This window comes from Ranitomeya variabilis, chromosome 3, assembly GCF_051348905.1.
Source record: "Ranitomeya variabilis isolate aRanVar5 chromosome 3, aRanVar5.hap1, whole genome shotgun sequence".
Taxonomy (NCBI): Eukaryota; Metazoa; Chordata; class Amphibia; order Anura; family Dendrobatidae; genus Ranitomeya; species Ranitomeya variabilis.
Window position 1 is genome coordinate 714364424 of NC_135234.1, and position 14435 is coordinate 714378858.

The 14435-nt window shown below is 47.2% G+C and overlaps 1 protein-coding gene across 2 annotated transcripts in view; it reads left to right on the plus strand.

The window, feature by feature from the left end:
* LNX2 (ligand of numb-protein X 2) overlaps positions 1–14435 on the plus strand; it is a 187704-nt gene that overhangs the window by 139421 nt on the left and 33848 nt on the right. For both annotated transcript variants that reach the window (XM_077298294.1, XM_077298295.1), the window contains exons 6-7: positions 4409–4546; positions 13549–13726. In XM_077298294.1, the coding sequence (XP_077154409.1) occupies positions 4409–4546; positions 13549–13726 (316 nt within the window). The remainder of the gene's footprint in view (positions 1–4408; positions 4547–13548; positions 13727–14435) is intronic.

The following is a 14435-nucleotide window of genomic DNA, read 5'->3' on the forward strand; positions in this document are numbered from 1 at the left end:
GTAGACGGCTGTGCTGACTTTGCTCTTGATAAAACACAGTGGACCTACACCAGCAGATGACATGGCTCCTCAAACCATCACTGATTGTGGAAACTGCACACTAGACCTCCAGCAGCTTGGATTGTGGCCTCTCCACTCTTCCTCCAGACTCTGGGACCTTGATTTCCAAATGAAATGCAAAATGTACTTTCATCTTAAAACACCTTGGACCACTGAGCAACAGTCCAGTTCTTTTTCTCCTTGGCAGGTAAGATGCTTCTGGCTTTGTCTGTTGGTCATGAGTGGCTTGACACAAGGAATGCGACACTTGTAGCCCATGTCCTGGATACGTCTGTGTGTGGTGGCTCTTGAAGCAATGACTCCAGCAGCAGTCCACTCCTTGTGAATCTCCACCAAATGTTTGAATGGCCTTTTCTTAACAATCCTTTCAAGGCTGCGGTTATCCCGGTTGCTTGTGCGCCTTTTTCTACCACACTTTTTCCTTCCACTCAACTTTCCATTAATATGCTTGGATACAGCACTCTGTGAACAGCCATCTTCTTTAGCAATGGCCTTATGTGGCTTACTTAATTATTCTAATTTACTGAGATAATGACTTTTGGGTTTTCATTGGCTGTAGGCCATAATCATCAACATTAACGGAAATAAACACTTGAAATAGATCATTCTGTTTGTAATGACTCTATATAAGATATGAGTTTCACTTTTTGTATTGAAGAACTGAAATATATTAACTTTTTGATTATATTCTAATTTTGTGAGAAGCGCTTGAACTTCCATTCAGTTACCGTACTTTCGACCTTCTCATGTCTTCCATGTTCTACAGAAAGGAAATACCCAGACCTGGATGCTAGCACACCATAGATCGTGTAACACTGCACAACAAATTTCAGGGAAGTTCTTGTCTCCTGAGAAAATTTTATTGTAGATTATAGATTTTGATATGCTGGACACGAATATGTGCTCCAAAAGTCTGTATCACGGAAGGTTTTTTAACCCCTTCATGACCGGAGTTTTTTTTTATTTTATTTGTTTTCGTTTGTCGCTCCCCTTCTTTCCAGAGCCATAACTTTTTTATTTTTCCGTCAATATGGCCTTGTTAGGGCTTATTTTTTGCGGGGTGACCTGTCGTTTTTAATGATGCCATGTTTATGCAGATACGTTCTTCTGATTGCCTGTTATTGCATTTTAATGCAATGTTGCGGCGACCAAAAAAGCGTAATTCTAATTAGTTGAATAAATTTAGTATATATTATTTGTTTGAGCTACCATCAAAATGCCTCAAACACATAAAAGCCCTCCACTTGTATGCCCAGGTATGATATGACTGTATCACCGTCATCTACCATATGTTTGAGGACTTTGATTTTCCTCCCCCCATCCCCGGACCACCAGGACTGGTTTATCTGATCTCACGCCCAGACTGTGGCATATATACTGGGTGAGATCGTTCCTTGTTATTATTACACACATAGGAATTTAGAAGGGCACTTTTTGCTTTTATTGTGGCACATGGTACATAACTGTCTTGCCTACATGTCCTATGTGTTTTGATGATGGCTCAAACAAATAATAGGAATATATACTAAATGTATTCAACTAATTAGTACCTATTTTTGAGTTCCACATACATGGTCTATTTGTTATTGGTACATGGTCTATTTGTTATTTGTTGTTTGTTTCTTGTTCTTGACCTATAGGGTCTTTTAAGGAATTACTAAAAGTTATATTTTATTTAATATTTCTTCCAATACCTTGCTATAAACCTTGCTCAGATCACCTCTATGCAGCAGAATTACAGGCTTGCTATGTGCGCCGACCACAGGGTGGCACTCATAGCAATCTGCCATCAACAACCATAAAGGTCTCGAGGAGACCTCTGGTTGTGATGGCAACGCAGTGATGACCCCCCGATCACGTGACGGGGGTCCTCACTGAGCGTATTTCCGGACCGGCATCCAGAAGTGCATTTAAATGCCCACTATCAGAGTTTGACAGCGGCATTTAACTACTTAATAGGTGCGGGCGGATCGCGATTGTGCTTGCGCCTATTGCTGGCACATGTCAGCTGTTAAAAACAGCTGCCATGTCGCGGCTTTGAGGTCAGCTCACCGCCGGTCAGCTGGCAATAAGGGGTTAAGAAACAACAGTTTATAGTCTACATTATGACATCCGAGACACTACATCGATGTCAGTAGCAAAAGCATTTGTTCAAAAGTGTTTTGCAGACGACTTTTGTTTCACTTTGTTACAAAGGTTTTGTCCCTCGGAGAATTTTGAGTGTTTCTGATAGATTTTTTCATGCTGATTTCAGAAATGAATTCTGTTGTAATTCTGAAAAAACGGATTATAAACGAAAGTCGTCTGCAAAACACTTGTGAACAATTGCTTTTGTTGCGCAGTGTAATCCGTGTTTTTAGAATTATAACAGAATGTTATAATGTTTCGTGTCATTTCTCAAAAAACTTACGTGGTAGGAAATATCTGAAGTCATTTCTGAAATCAGCATGAAAAAATCTATCAGGAACACTCAAAATTGTTCGAGGGACCAAACCTTTGTAACACAGCGTAATCAGAGCAATGGTTTAAAGTCAAAAAGCTTTATTTTTCTTCTTAGAGTTGATAAAAAATGGTGGTGTTTCTTACGGGAACTTTTCAATAATCATGTCTCAAAGTGCGTGTAGATCATTCTGCATATTGTCATTTTGGATGACTTATCATTCGTCAACTACAGTATAACATATTCCTGTGGATATTTAGTGCAATCACTTGAAACATCGTGACTGGATGGAAGTGATTTCCACTTGACTATGTTATAGACTTCTTCTACCTATTGTGATTCCTAGGAGGCACCTCTATGGTTATTACCTGTAATTTTCGTCCTACTTGTATGACAACCACATTTCGAAACTTAGAATATGTGCCCATGTCGCAAAAGAACCACATTTTTTTTGTGAAGAAAGTCTGCTGCGATCATCTGTCCAAGCAAAGTGGATGTCCTGCCCACGCTGTCGAACTGTGTGTTTTTTTTCAATTGGATTCAATGGGGAGCCTGAATAAAAAGTAGGGAAAATGACTGAATCAGCCATGGAAGAAGCCTTTTGCAGGTTTGTTGGCAGATCGGTGGCATACTTTTATTGGCTGACGATGGGGAACAAGCATTCTATGTGATCGTTCATTATTAGCTCATATAAATTAATATTACAGAGTACCTAACTAAACTTTTTCTTTTTAAGCTGGGAATGTCATTTAGAGACATTTTGTACTTGAGTTAATTACCCTATTTTGATGCCATCATGCAGAAAATAGTTGCTGGAGTGATCTGCCCACACTGCTTAGGTCCGTACAGCGTATCTTGTGTACGGATCTCCCCACTATATCCTTGTATTTTCATAGTGCTGCCCATCATATATGGAAATTACTTACATTAATACTTGGTTATGCTCACATGTTCAGTAGTGATTAGTTAGAAGGGATCCAGCAGCAATCTGGTGGCAAAAAAGGTGAGCAGACACAACATTTTAGTCTTACTGGATCCAGTAAGTAAAAAAACGATCCGTTCCAAATGAAAGAAAAATGGATGGCTAATTAACAGATCTGTTGTCCATAGACATCAATGTTAAAAAAAAACAAAACAAATCCAGCAGAGATCAATTATGCAAAAATGGACTAAAGTTGTATCTGCTCAACTTTTTTGCCAGTGGATTTCTGCTGGATCGGTTATAACGGATATCTGTGGTGGTCTGACCCCTGGGATCCACACCGATCAGTAGAACGGAGTATTTTTATATCTGACGGGGCACTTTCATCCCCATTACAAAATGGAGCTGCAGTTCAGATGCCCGAACTCCACTCCATTCCTTCTCTATGGAGCTGCCAGAAAAAGCCAAGAGTGCTCAGCCACCCCATAGGGAATGAATGGAGTGTCGGTCCGACATTGACACTGCCGATGCATTCTAACAGGGATTAAAGTGCCTCTTTCTGGCAATTGGTGCGGGTCACAGTGGACGGACCCCCACCGATCAATAAGTGATCATCTATACTGTGGGTAGGTGATAACTTTATTTGCATAGGAGAACCCCTTTAACACCAGCCACAAGTGCGCCCTCAAAAGCAGATTTTATATTTCCATTTTATTTTGGGCTGTTGTAACTATAATAGAAATAGATTTTCTTACCGTCTAATAATCCAGAATGTCTGATAATCCATCACCTTGAAAGTAAAGCCTCTCTATATACTGTGCTAAGTATTCTACAATTTCTTTCTTCTGTAGAACAATAAATTGCAGAATTTTATTCTGCCCTCAGGCTCTTAAGAATCAAAGCAAGAATATTTCTTACATAAACCACATTGAGATATTTATATTGATTTGTGTAGGTTCGTCTGACATTCCTGTGCTCTACTACAGGGTAGCGGAGAACGAGTCCATTTAACGGTATCTCGGCCTGTAAAGCATCCAGCAGCTAACATCACCCGAGAAGTCGGCATTAGCCAGTCTCATCACCATCTGCAGCAAGTGTATCATCACAGGCCCAGTGCACACAGGGTGAGGAGTTTCTGAAGTTATCAACACAGTTTATCCAATTACTGTTTGTTTGTCAGATCTCAGAGTTTAATTAACTTCTTGGGTGAAACTTCGAGTTGTATAGCTGGAACCCATAGATGTATGTGGTCCCTTACTGTTCCTCTGTGCCTCCTATTCCATACAGAGGCATATGGGATTTCATATGGAGCTGATGGCATTTTAGTATGACTCTTGCTTTATAGTACGTCTCTGGCTCGTTAGTACGGGTCTATATTACGGCTATGTGTCTGTAGTGTGGCTCTGGGTCTGTAGTACGGCTCTGGGTCTGTAGTACGGCTCTGGGTCTGTAGTACGGCTCTGGGTCTGTAGTACGGCTCTAGGTCTGTAGTACGGCTCTGGGTCTGTAGTACGGCTCTGGGTCTGTAGTACGGCTCTGGGTCTGTAGTATGGCTCTGGGTCTGTAGTACGGCTCTGGGTCTGTAGTACGGCTCTGGGTCTGTAGTATGGCTCTGGGTCTGTAGTACGGCTCTGGGTCTGTAGTACGGCTCTAGGTCTGTAGTACTGCTCTGGGTCTGTAGTGCGGCTCTGGGTCTGTAGTACAGCTCTGGGTCTGTAGTACGGCTCTGGGTCTGTAGTACACCTCTGGGTCTGTAGTACGGCTCTGGGTCTGTAGTGCGGCTCTAGGTCTGTAGTACGGCTCTAGGTCTGTAGTGCGGCTCTGGGTCTGTAGTACAGCTCTGGGTCTGTAGTACGGCTCTAGGTCTGTAGTACGGCTCTGGGCCTGTAGTACGGCTCTGGGTCTGTAGTACGGCTATGTGTCTGTAGTACGGCTCTAGGTCTGTAGTACGGCTCTGGGTCTGTAGTACGGCTATGTGTCTGTAGTACGGCTCTGGGTCTGTAGTGCGGCTCTAGGTCTGTAGTACGGCTCTGGGTCTGTAGTACGGCTCTGGGTCTGTAGTACGGCTATGTGTCTGTAGTACGGCTCTAGGTCTGTAGTACGGCTCTGGGTCTGTAGTACGGCTATGTGTCTGTAGTACAGCTCTGGGTCTGTAGTGCGGCTCTGGGTCTGTAGTACGGCTATGTGTCTGTAGTACGGCTCTGGGTCTGTAGTGCGGCTCTAGGTCTGTAGTACGGCTCTGGGTCTGTAGTACGGCTATGTGTCTGTAGTACGGCTCTGGGTCTGTAGTACGGCTCTGGGTCTGTAGTGCGGCTCTAGGTCTGTAGTACGGCTCTGGGTCTGTAGTGCGGCTCTAGGTCTGTAGTACGGCTCTGGGTCTGTAGTACGGCTATGTGTCTGTAGTGCGGCTCTGGGTCTGTAGTGCGGCTCTGGGTCTGTAGTGCGGCTCTGGGTCTGTAGTACGGCTCTGGGTCTGTAGTGCGGCTCTGGGTCTGTAGTACAGCTCTGGTCTGTAGTATGGCTCTAGGTCTGTAGTACGGCTCTGGGTCTGTAGCCAGACTCTTGGTCTATATTACGGCTATGTGTCTGTAGTGTGGCTCTGGGTCTGTAGTACGGCTCTGGGTCTGTAGTACGGCTCTGGGTCTGTAGTACGGCTCTGGGTCTGTAGTACGGCTCTAGGTCTGTAGTACGGCTCTGGGTCTGTAGTACGGCTCTGGGTCTGTAGTACGGCTCTGGGTCTGTAGTATGGCTCTGGGTCTGTAGTACGGCTCTGGGTCTGTAGTACGGCTCTGGGTCTGTAGTACGGCTCTGGGTCTGTAGTATGGCTCTGGGTCTGTAGTACGGCTCTGGGTCTGTAGTACGGCTCTAGGTCTGTAGTACTGCTCTGGGTCTGTAGTGCGGCTCTGGGTCTGTAGTACAGCTCTGGGTCTGTAGTGCGGCTCTAGGTCTGTAGTACGGCTCTAGGTCTGTAGTACTGCTCTGGGTCTGTAGTGCGGCTCTAGGTCTGTAGTACTGCTCTGGGTCTGTAGTGCGGCTCTAGGTCTGTAGTACGGCTCTGGGTCTGTAGTACGGCTCTGGGTCTGTAGTACGGCTATGTGTCTGTAGTACGGCTCTAGGTCTGTAGTACGGCTCTGGGTCTGTAGTACGGCTATGTGTCTGTAGTACAGCTCTGGGTCTGTAGTGCGGCTCTGGGTCTGTAGTACGGCTATGTGTCTGTAGTACGGCTCTGGGTCTGTAGTGCGGCTCTAGGTCTGTAGTACGGCTCTGGGTCTGTAGTACGGCTATGTGTCTGTAGTACGGCTCTGGGTCTGTAGTACGGCTCTGGGTCTGTAGTGCGGCTCTAGGTCTGTAGTACGGCTCTGGGTCTGTAGTGCGGCTCTAGGTCTGTAGTACGGCTCTGGGTCTGTAGTACGGCTATGTGTCTGTAGTGCGGCTCTGGGTCTGTAGTGCGGCTCTGGGTCTGTAGTGCGGCTCTGGGTCTGTAGTACGGCTCTGGGTCTGTAGTGCGGCTCTGGGTCTGTAGTACAGCTCTGGTCTGTAGTATGGCTCTAGGTCTGTAGTACGGCTCTGGGTCTGTAGCCAGACTCTTGGTCTGTAGCCGGACTCTGGGCCTGTAGTGCGGCTCTGGGTCTGTAGTGCAGCTCTGCGTCTGTAGTATGACTCTGGGTCTGTTGTATGGCTCTGGGTCTGTAGTACGGCTCTAGGTCTGTAGTGCGGCTCTGGTCTGTAGTATGGCTCTGGGTCTGTAGTATGGCTCTGGGTCTGTAGTATGGCTCTGGGTCTGTAACAGTGCAGCGCCCCAGAGTTCTGGTCGTTGCAGTACTGTGGCTCCGCCACTATGGGGAGCTATGGTACGTCTGATGGCACTGAAGGAGTTCATCTGATCAGGTATCACAGACACCAATACATTTCACAGCCGGGCCTCCGGGGGGAGCTAAGGGTTCTATTCACTAGGCCACTCCCCACCATAGTGGGTAAACTGGGGGTCAGGCAGGAAGTTAGTCAGAAGCTGACTGGGTTGGAACCAGGCAACACCTTGTGGCAGAGGGTGTTGTGGGGGAAGATACAGTAGGGTCTCTGTCAGGGGTGGGATCCTGACAGAGGCTTGGCAACTTGAACGAACGTAACGGGACCGTGCCTGCTCAGGATAGCGGCGGTGCCCAAGGAGGGATCAGAAGCGAGATAGATTGTGCTGAGTGAGAAACGAGATCATAGCAATAGGAGAATACCAGTAGGAGTCGTGCTGTAAGACCGAGGCAACATTCTACTGAGGCGCACAACCGGTGGCCGGAACGCCGAGAGAGTATTATAACATTCAGCTTCAAGCAATACTCTAAACAGCGGCAGGACAGTCAGTCTCAGGCGGGCTGTCTAACTCAAATCACCTATGAAGTCTTGGGGGGCAACTTGTGGAGAGGGGCGTCTCTAGGGTCCTGGAAGAGCTCCGAGCCTACCCGTCAAACGGGTGCCGTTCCTACCCGAACCTCAGGGAGGGACGGAGGATTAGCAGAACATCATCTAGTCGAGTTGTGAGGGAACTTAAGAAACAGACACAACAGTTGTGGGGACTTTCCGTAAGCACAGCAGGGAAGGACCACAACACATAGCGCAAGCAGGAAGGCACAGATTTCCACCTGTGAAGAGAACTCTGGAGGTGCCATTGGACCGGCCGGACTTGCGCAGCCTGGTAAACCGTATTCTGGACTGAGGACTCAGAGATCTTCAGTAAAGAGGTAAAGAGACTGCAACCTGGTGTCCTCGTTATTTACCGCGACCTGCACCTCACAATTGCACCGTTACACCACCACCTATTGCACCGGACGTCCCCCACTGACAGACAGGGCCACGGACCGGGTCTAGCCACCGTGACAACCCCAGAACTGAACAGAGACTCCCAGAGGCCCGGCTCCGGGTACCCCTCGGCCCTGCGGCGGTGTGGGGGCGCTCCAAACTTGGCGTCACGAACAGGATCTACTTAAGCCTGAAGAATCAGGTCATATGTGCCTTGGAACTGTGATTTGTTGTGTTTGGACTGTACTTTATTGCAAGAACTGTGCTGCGCCATTTGCCGCCAAAATCTGCCGCCATTACAGCGCTGAGGAGAGCGCAGGAGAAGAAGAAGGGCGTGGAAGTAGGCGTGAACAAGCTGAAGAGCGCGAAAGACAATGGCCGCCCAGTCTAAATATCTCGGCCCCTTGAGGACGTGTCCGTCAGCAGCCGAGGTCCGCCTCCTGATCCTTAATGGTGGGCAGAGACAACGAAAACGAAACCGCCCACGAAGGAGAGAGCGGGAAAAGGACCAGGAAGAAGAAGCAAGCAACATGGAGGACGCCATGGCCAGCCGCCCGGAGCCGGAGCGTGGGGTCGGAGCCGAGGACTCCCCCAGCTACCCGGAGAGGCACCGCAGCCAGACCTCCACAGTTGACGCTGACCTCCTGCAGACCGGAGCGGACGAGCTGATCCACCAACCCCGGCGGACGCAGCTGAGCACTGAGGCCGGGTGGAAGAAGACCATCATCAGGAGCCTCACCAGACATCTGTCGGCAGCCTCATCTGGTCCGGAGCAAGAAAGAAGTTCCAGCGCTCCGAAGCCAGAAAGCAAGGCCCTGCCGGAAAGCGAGGTGCTGCAAGCAGAGATGACAACGTCGCAGCACAAGGCCCTGCAACCAGCGTTCCAGACCCCAGCGCAGACGGAGCAGACCGGCACCGGAGGGACCGCATCTGAAGCAGGTATGAAGGACGACCCTGCCCTGACGACCGACACCACTCCAGTGACTGCTAGTGCCACAGCTGCTGACTCCGTTCCAGTGACTGATCTTGCAGCATCCGCTGCCTCTGCTGCAGCAAATGCCCATACTCAAGCTGCGCAGACCTCCATCGCTGTGCATGACCTAACCGTACATGAGAGACGGATTAACGGCGTTTGTCCAGCACTGGGTGCAACCCTGGACTTCGCCCTTCCCGGGCCAAGAGGGGTTAAGTGCCAGGTGCAGCCCTGGAAGCCGTCCAACTAAGCCTCGGAAACCTGAAACTGTAAATAGTTAATTGTTTATTTCCTTGCTGTTTTGCTGCTAAAACCCGTCCTGGGTTAACTCTTAAAGGGATCCCTTTGTTTACCCGGGATCCCTATTGCTTTTTATTTTTGCTTTCACTTTCATTTTTGCTTTTTTGTTCCACAATGTTATAAAAACTGCTGAATCATGAACAATGCATGATACAAACTTCCTGTATATAGTTTGCACCTTCTTAAAGGCGCTTCCTACTGGTCTTACTTGGAAAGAGACTCTTTGCGAAGATACCATACCGGAGCCTTTGCTGAGTAAGGACTGGTAGCCTGAGGAGATACGCTACCTCATAAAGACTCGATCCTCTCTTAAAGAGGATGCTCAACTGTGTACTTATGAGTGATACTGTTTTAGAACAGTAAAGTGATAATGATGTCTTAAAAGAGAAAGTAATGATGCTGATGTGAAAAAGTTATATGTAACCAACGAGTTAATTGTAAGAAATGTTTAATGAGGTTGATAGAAGAATGAGGATAGAAGGTAAACCCTGAGTCCTCATAGGAGCCATATAGAGATGGCTCAGTGCCCTTAAATTGAAAGTAATGTTATGTTCTATACTGTGTATAGTAGTTGAGAGACAGAAGGCTCGGGCTGAAAGGAGCGGTCCTGTAAGAAAGGAGAGGCAGTAGGTCTGGTGCCGATAGGACAGGCGGTCCTGCAGATTAAAGAAGGATGAAAAAGTTAATTTACCTTATAATGTGATTATAGGAAGGTCTTTAGTGGATTCAGAGTGTATGTCCTTAAAGGCAAAGTTAAATTATTGTTCAACAATTTTGCACTAAGTAGAATACCCGGTTGGGTAAGAAGAGTTGTTTATAGCATGTTGCTATGATATTTAACCATGTTTGTAACGTTCAAGTGTCCTTACCTCCCATAAAGGGAAGCCTGTTCAAGTATACTTACTGTTATTGCACTCAACAAAACTGTATGTCTTTTTGCTAACTTGTATTGTTGTTTTCTTCCCAGTCCCGGAGTACTGTGTTTAACCAGGGGGGAGTGCAGCGCCCCAGAGTTCTGGTCGTTGCAGTACTGTGGCTCCGCCACTATGGGGAGCTATGGTACGTCTGATGGCACTGAAGGAGTTCATCTGATCAGGTATCACAGACACCAATACATTTCACAGCCGGGCCTCCGGGGGGAGCTAAGGGTTCTATTCATTAGGCCACTCCCCACCATAGTGGGTAAACTGGGGGTCAGGCAGGAAGTTAGTCAGAAGCTGACTGGGTTGGAACCAGGCAACACCTTGTGGCAGAGGGTGTTGTGGGGGAAGATACAGTAGGGTCTCTGTCAGGGGTGGGATCCTGACAGAGGCTTGGCAACTTGAACGAACGTAACGGGACCGTGCCTGCTCAGGATAGCGGCGGTGCCCAAGGAGGGATCAGAAGCGAGATAGATTGTGCTGAGTGAGAAACGAGATCATAGCAATAGGAGAATACCAGTAGGAGTCGTGCTGTAAGACCGAGGCAACATTCTACTGAGGCGCACAACCGGTGGCCGGAACGCCGAGAGAGTATTATAACATTCAGCTTCAAGCAATACTCTAAACAGCGGCAGGACAGTCAGTCTCAGGCGGGCTGTCTAACACATATCACCTATGAAGTCTTGGGGGGCAACCTGTGGAGAGGGGCGACTCTAGGGTCCTGGAAGAGCTCCGAGCCTACCCGTCAAACGGGTGCCGTTCCTACCCGAACCTCAGGGAGGGACGGAGGATTAGCAGAACATCATCTAGTCGAGTTGTGAGGGAACTTAAGAAACAGACACAACAGTTGTGGGGACTTTCCGTAAGCACAGCAGGGAAGGACCACAACACATAGCGCAAGCAGGAAGGCACAGATTTCCACCTGTGAAGAGAACTCTGGAGGTGCCATTGGACCGGCCGGACTTGCGCAGCCTGGTAAACCGTATTCTGGACTGAGGACTCAGAGATCTTCAGTAAAGAGGTAAAGAGACTGCAACCTGGTGTCCTCGTTATTTACCGCGACCTGCACCTCACAATTGCACCGTTACACCACCACCTATTGCACCGGACGTCCCCCACTGACAGACAGGGCCACGGACCGGGTCTAGCCACCGTGACAACCCCAGAACTGAACAGAGACTCCCAGAGGCCCGACTCCGGGTACCCCTCGGCCCTGCGGCGGTGTGGGGGCGCTCCAACAGGACTCTGGGTCTGTAGCTGGACTCTGGGTCTGTAGTATGGCTCTGGGTCTGTAGTATGGCTCTGGGTCTGTAGCAGGATTCTGGCTCTGTAGTAGAGCTCTAAGTTTGTAGTATGGCTCTGTACTAGAGCTCTGGGTCTGTAGTATGGCTCTGGCTCTGAAGTATGGCTCTGTAGTAGAGCTCTGGGTCTGTAGTATGGCTCTGGCTCTGTAGTATGGCTCTGTAGTAGAGCTCTGGCTCTGTAGTATGGCTCTGTAATAGACTTATTGGTCTGTTGTATGGTTCTGTAGAACATCTCTGGCTCTGTATTACGACTCTGGCCCTGTAGTACAGTTCTTACTATTCCACCAAAATCGTTTCCTATCCACATAATGGTGTGGGCAATGATAAATGTCTGGTCACTAGCTGTCCCATTGCTCACTAGGACTAGGGTCCCCTCTTTGTGCCTCATTATTTCGGTAATACATGGAGCCAGCCCAGTATGCGTAACGCCGCTGGAATTTGGACATGTACTTTGTTCATTGTGATTAGTGGCGGATGCAGTGTTGGGACCCCAAGGAATTACATATTTATATTACATATTCACTTCCTTGCTTAGGCCATGATCACAAGTTCAGTATTTGGTCAGTATTTTACCTCAGTATTTGTAAGTCAAAACCAGGAGTTGAATAATCAGAGGAAAAGTATAATAGAAACACATCACCACTTCAGTATTTTTCACCCACTCCTGGTTTTGGCTTACTATACTCACCAAATACTGAACATGTGCACGTGGCCTTACCATCCGGTCTCCTGACTGCTGTAGCTGATTACAGGCCCTGCTGTCAGTTGTACAACAACATAGAAAAGAGGCATTACTTACCGACACCTAGTTACAATACCAATATAGCCCCATGATAAAAGGCGGAGGCAACGCAGGTTCCAGAATTCTGACCAGCCACTCGCTCGCATATATCAATGGGGGTGACTGATTAATATTAACATGCACATGGATACGCTTGTAATAGGTGCTAGTCACACAGATACGTGTAGTGCACCATGCCGGCTTACAGGCTATGATATTAGATAATACTACAATCAGATAATACTATCTAATAGTATGGGTGTCAATAATCGACTGTCCGCCAGCATGGCGCACTGCACATACCAGTGTGCTTGGCACCTGATACCGGCCTTATCCTTGTACATCTATAATACTAAGCACATTCCCGCTCCCCCTTGAATGAGAGACATGTGAATACCTCTGCTACCTCCGTCTTGTATTATGGGGCCTGCTGCGTCCTCAGTGTAATGACATTGTGACCAGATATTGAATGGCCTCTATCTTCCTCCGTTGGTCAGTTGACTTCAGAATGGGACGTAATCGCATCTAGTCTCACTGGAGAGCATCAAAGCAGATAATGCTGGGGCAAAAGGGTTTCGAACCCTTTCATGAATTCAGAGCATTGGAATATGTTATACAATGTGTAAAGCAGATCTGTCATGTCTACGTACGGCACCATGGTATGAGGACCCTCTACTATCGGCATAGAAAAGATAGTGTGCTCTTTGACTTACAGAAGTGATCATAAAATACATGGGGTCAATAAATTATGAGTCCGGTGTATTCACGAGGGGAGAGCTCCTCACAACCCTCCATACAGTGAGACATAATCACCACCGAGAGTAGAGGGGGGCATCAGACTAAGAAGTATGGGTTCAGTATGTTCTGTGACCTCTCCTACTAGCCATTTTGGCCACTGTGGGCATAGACCTGTCCTAGTGTAGAACACCGATCTGTACTGTTGTGGAAGCTGCACATGCAGCATCTTCTATCAGTCACTATTGTACAGTGCTTACTTTAATTGATGTATTGTTTGAGCGACTCTTCCTTTGACTGATATTCTTTTTGTCTGTCTTAGGACCTTGCCCAGTGTGTGACATGCCACGAAAAGCATATTACCGTGAAGAAAGCTCCCATGGAATCATTAGGCATGACAGTAGCGGGAGGAAGAGGGAGTAAAAGTGGAGAGCTACCAATCTTTGTAACCAGCGTGCAGCCTCATGGATGTCTTGCGAGAGACAGCAGAATTAAACGAGGTTTAGATCTACATTTGTCATTTTAGCAGACAAATAGAACAGGATAGATGTAGAATTCATGCTGGTAGGAATAATTGGTGATTTATATAGGATCCAGGCACACAGGGCTGAATCCAGACTAGGCTGGTGAGACATCACTGATGGGACTTTTATCCACTACTCTTAAAATCAATCTTCTTACATGATTTATGAGGTGGGAACTTCTGCTATTTTCATCTGCAACAGTAAAAAAGAGGTTGTTGCATGCCAGTCACTGCAGAGTCGGAATACACCTCTCATTCTCCAACTTCTCTAACTTCTCCACCCCGAAATGCTTGACGTCTGCTTCTCAACTCTTCTATTCGTCTGACATCTACCTACTCAGTATTCTGTTGAGAACTTCTACATACTCGGCTCTCCTGTTCCCTTTTTTAAGACAAACAGCTTGATCCACGCTACACCTGGCATAGAATATAATCTGTCCAATATATACAGCACTCAGGAAACAGAAGCCATTACGGTGGTGCACAGTCAAATATTCACAGCAAAGTCTAAATTACCATACAGAAAGAAAGAAGATAGCGCTCACAAATGGCGGTTTTCTTCTTTATTTACAATAATCTATGTGCCTACAATACAGTAGCAGGACGCTTCTCTGGCAATGACTGTTTCACCTCTAACTGACGCTTCCTCTGGCTTGTTACTTCATAGCACCAACATATGTAATATA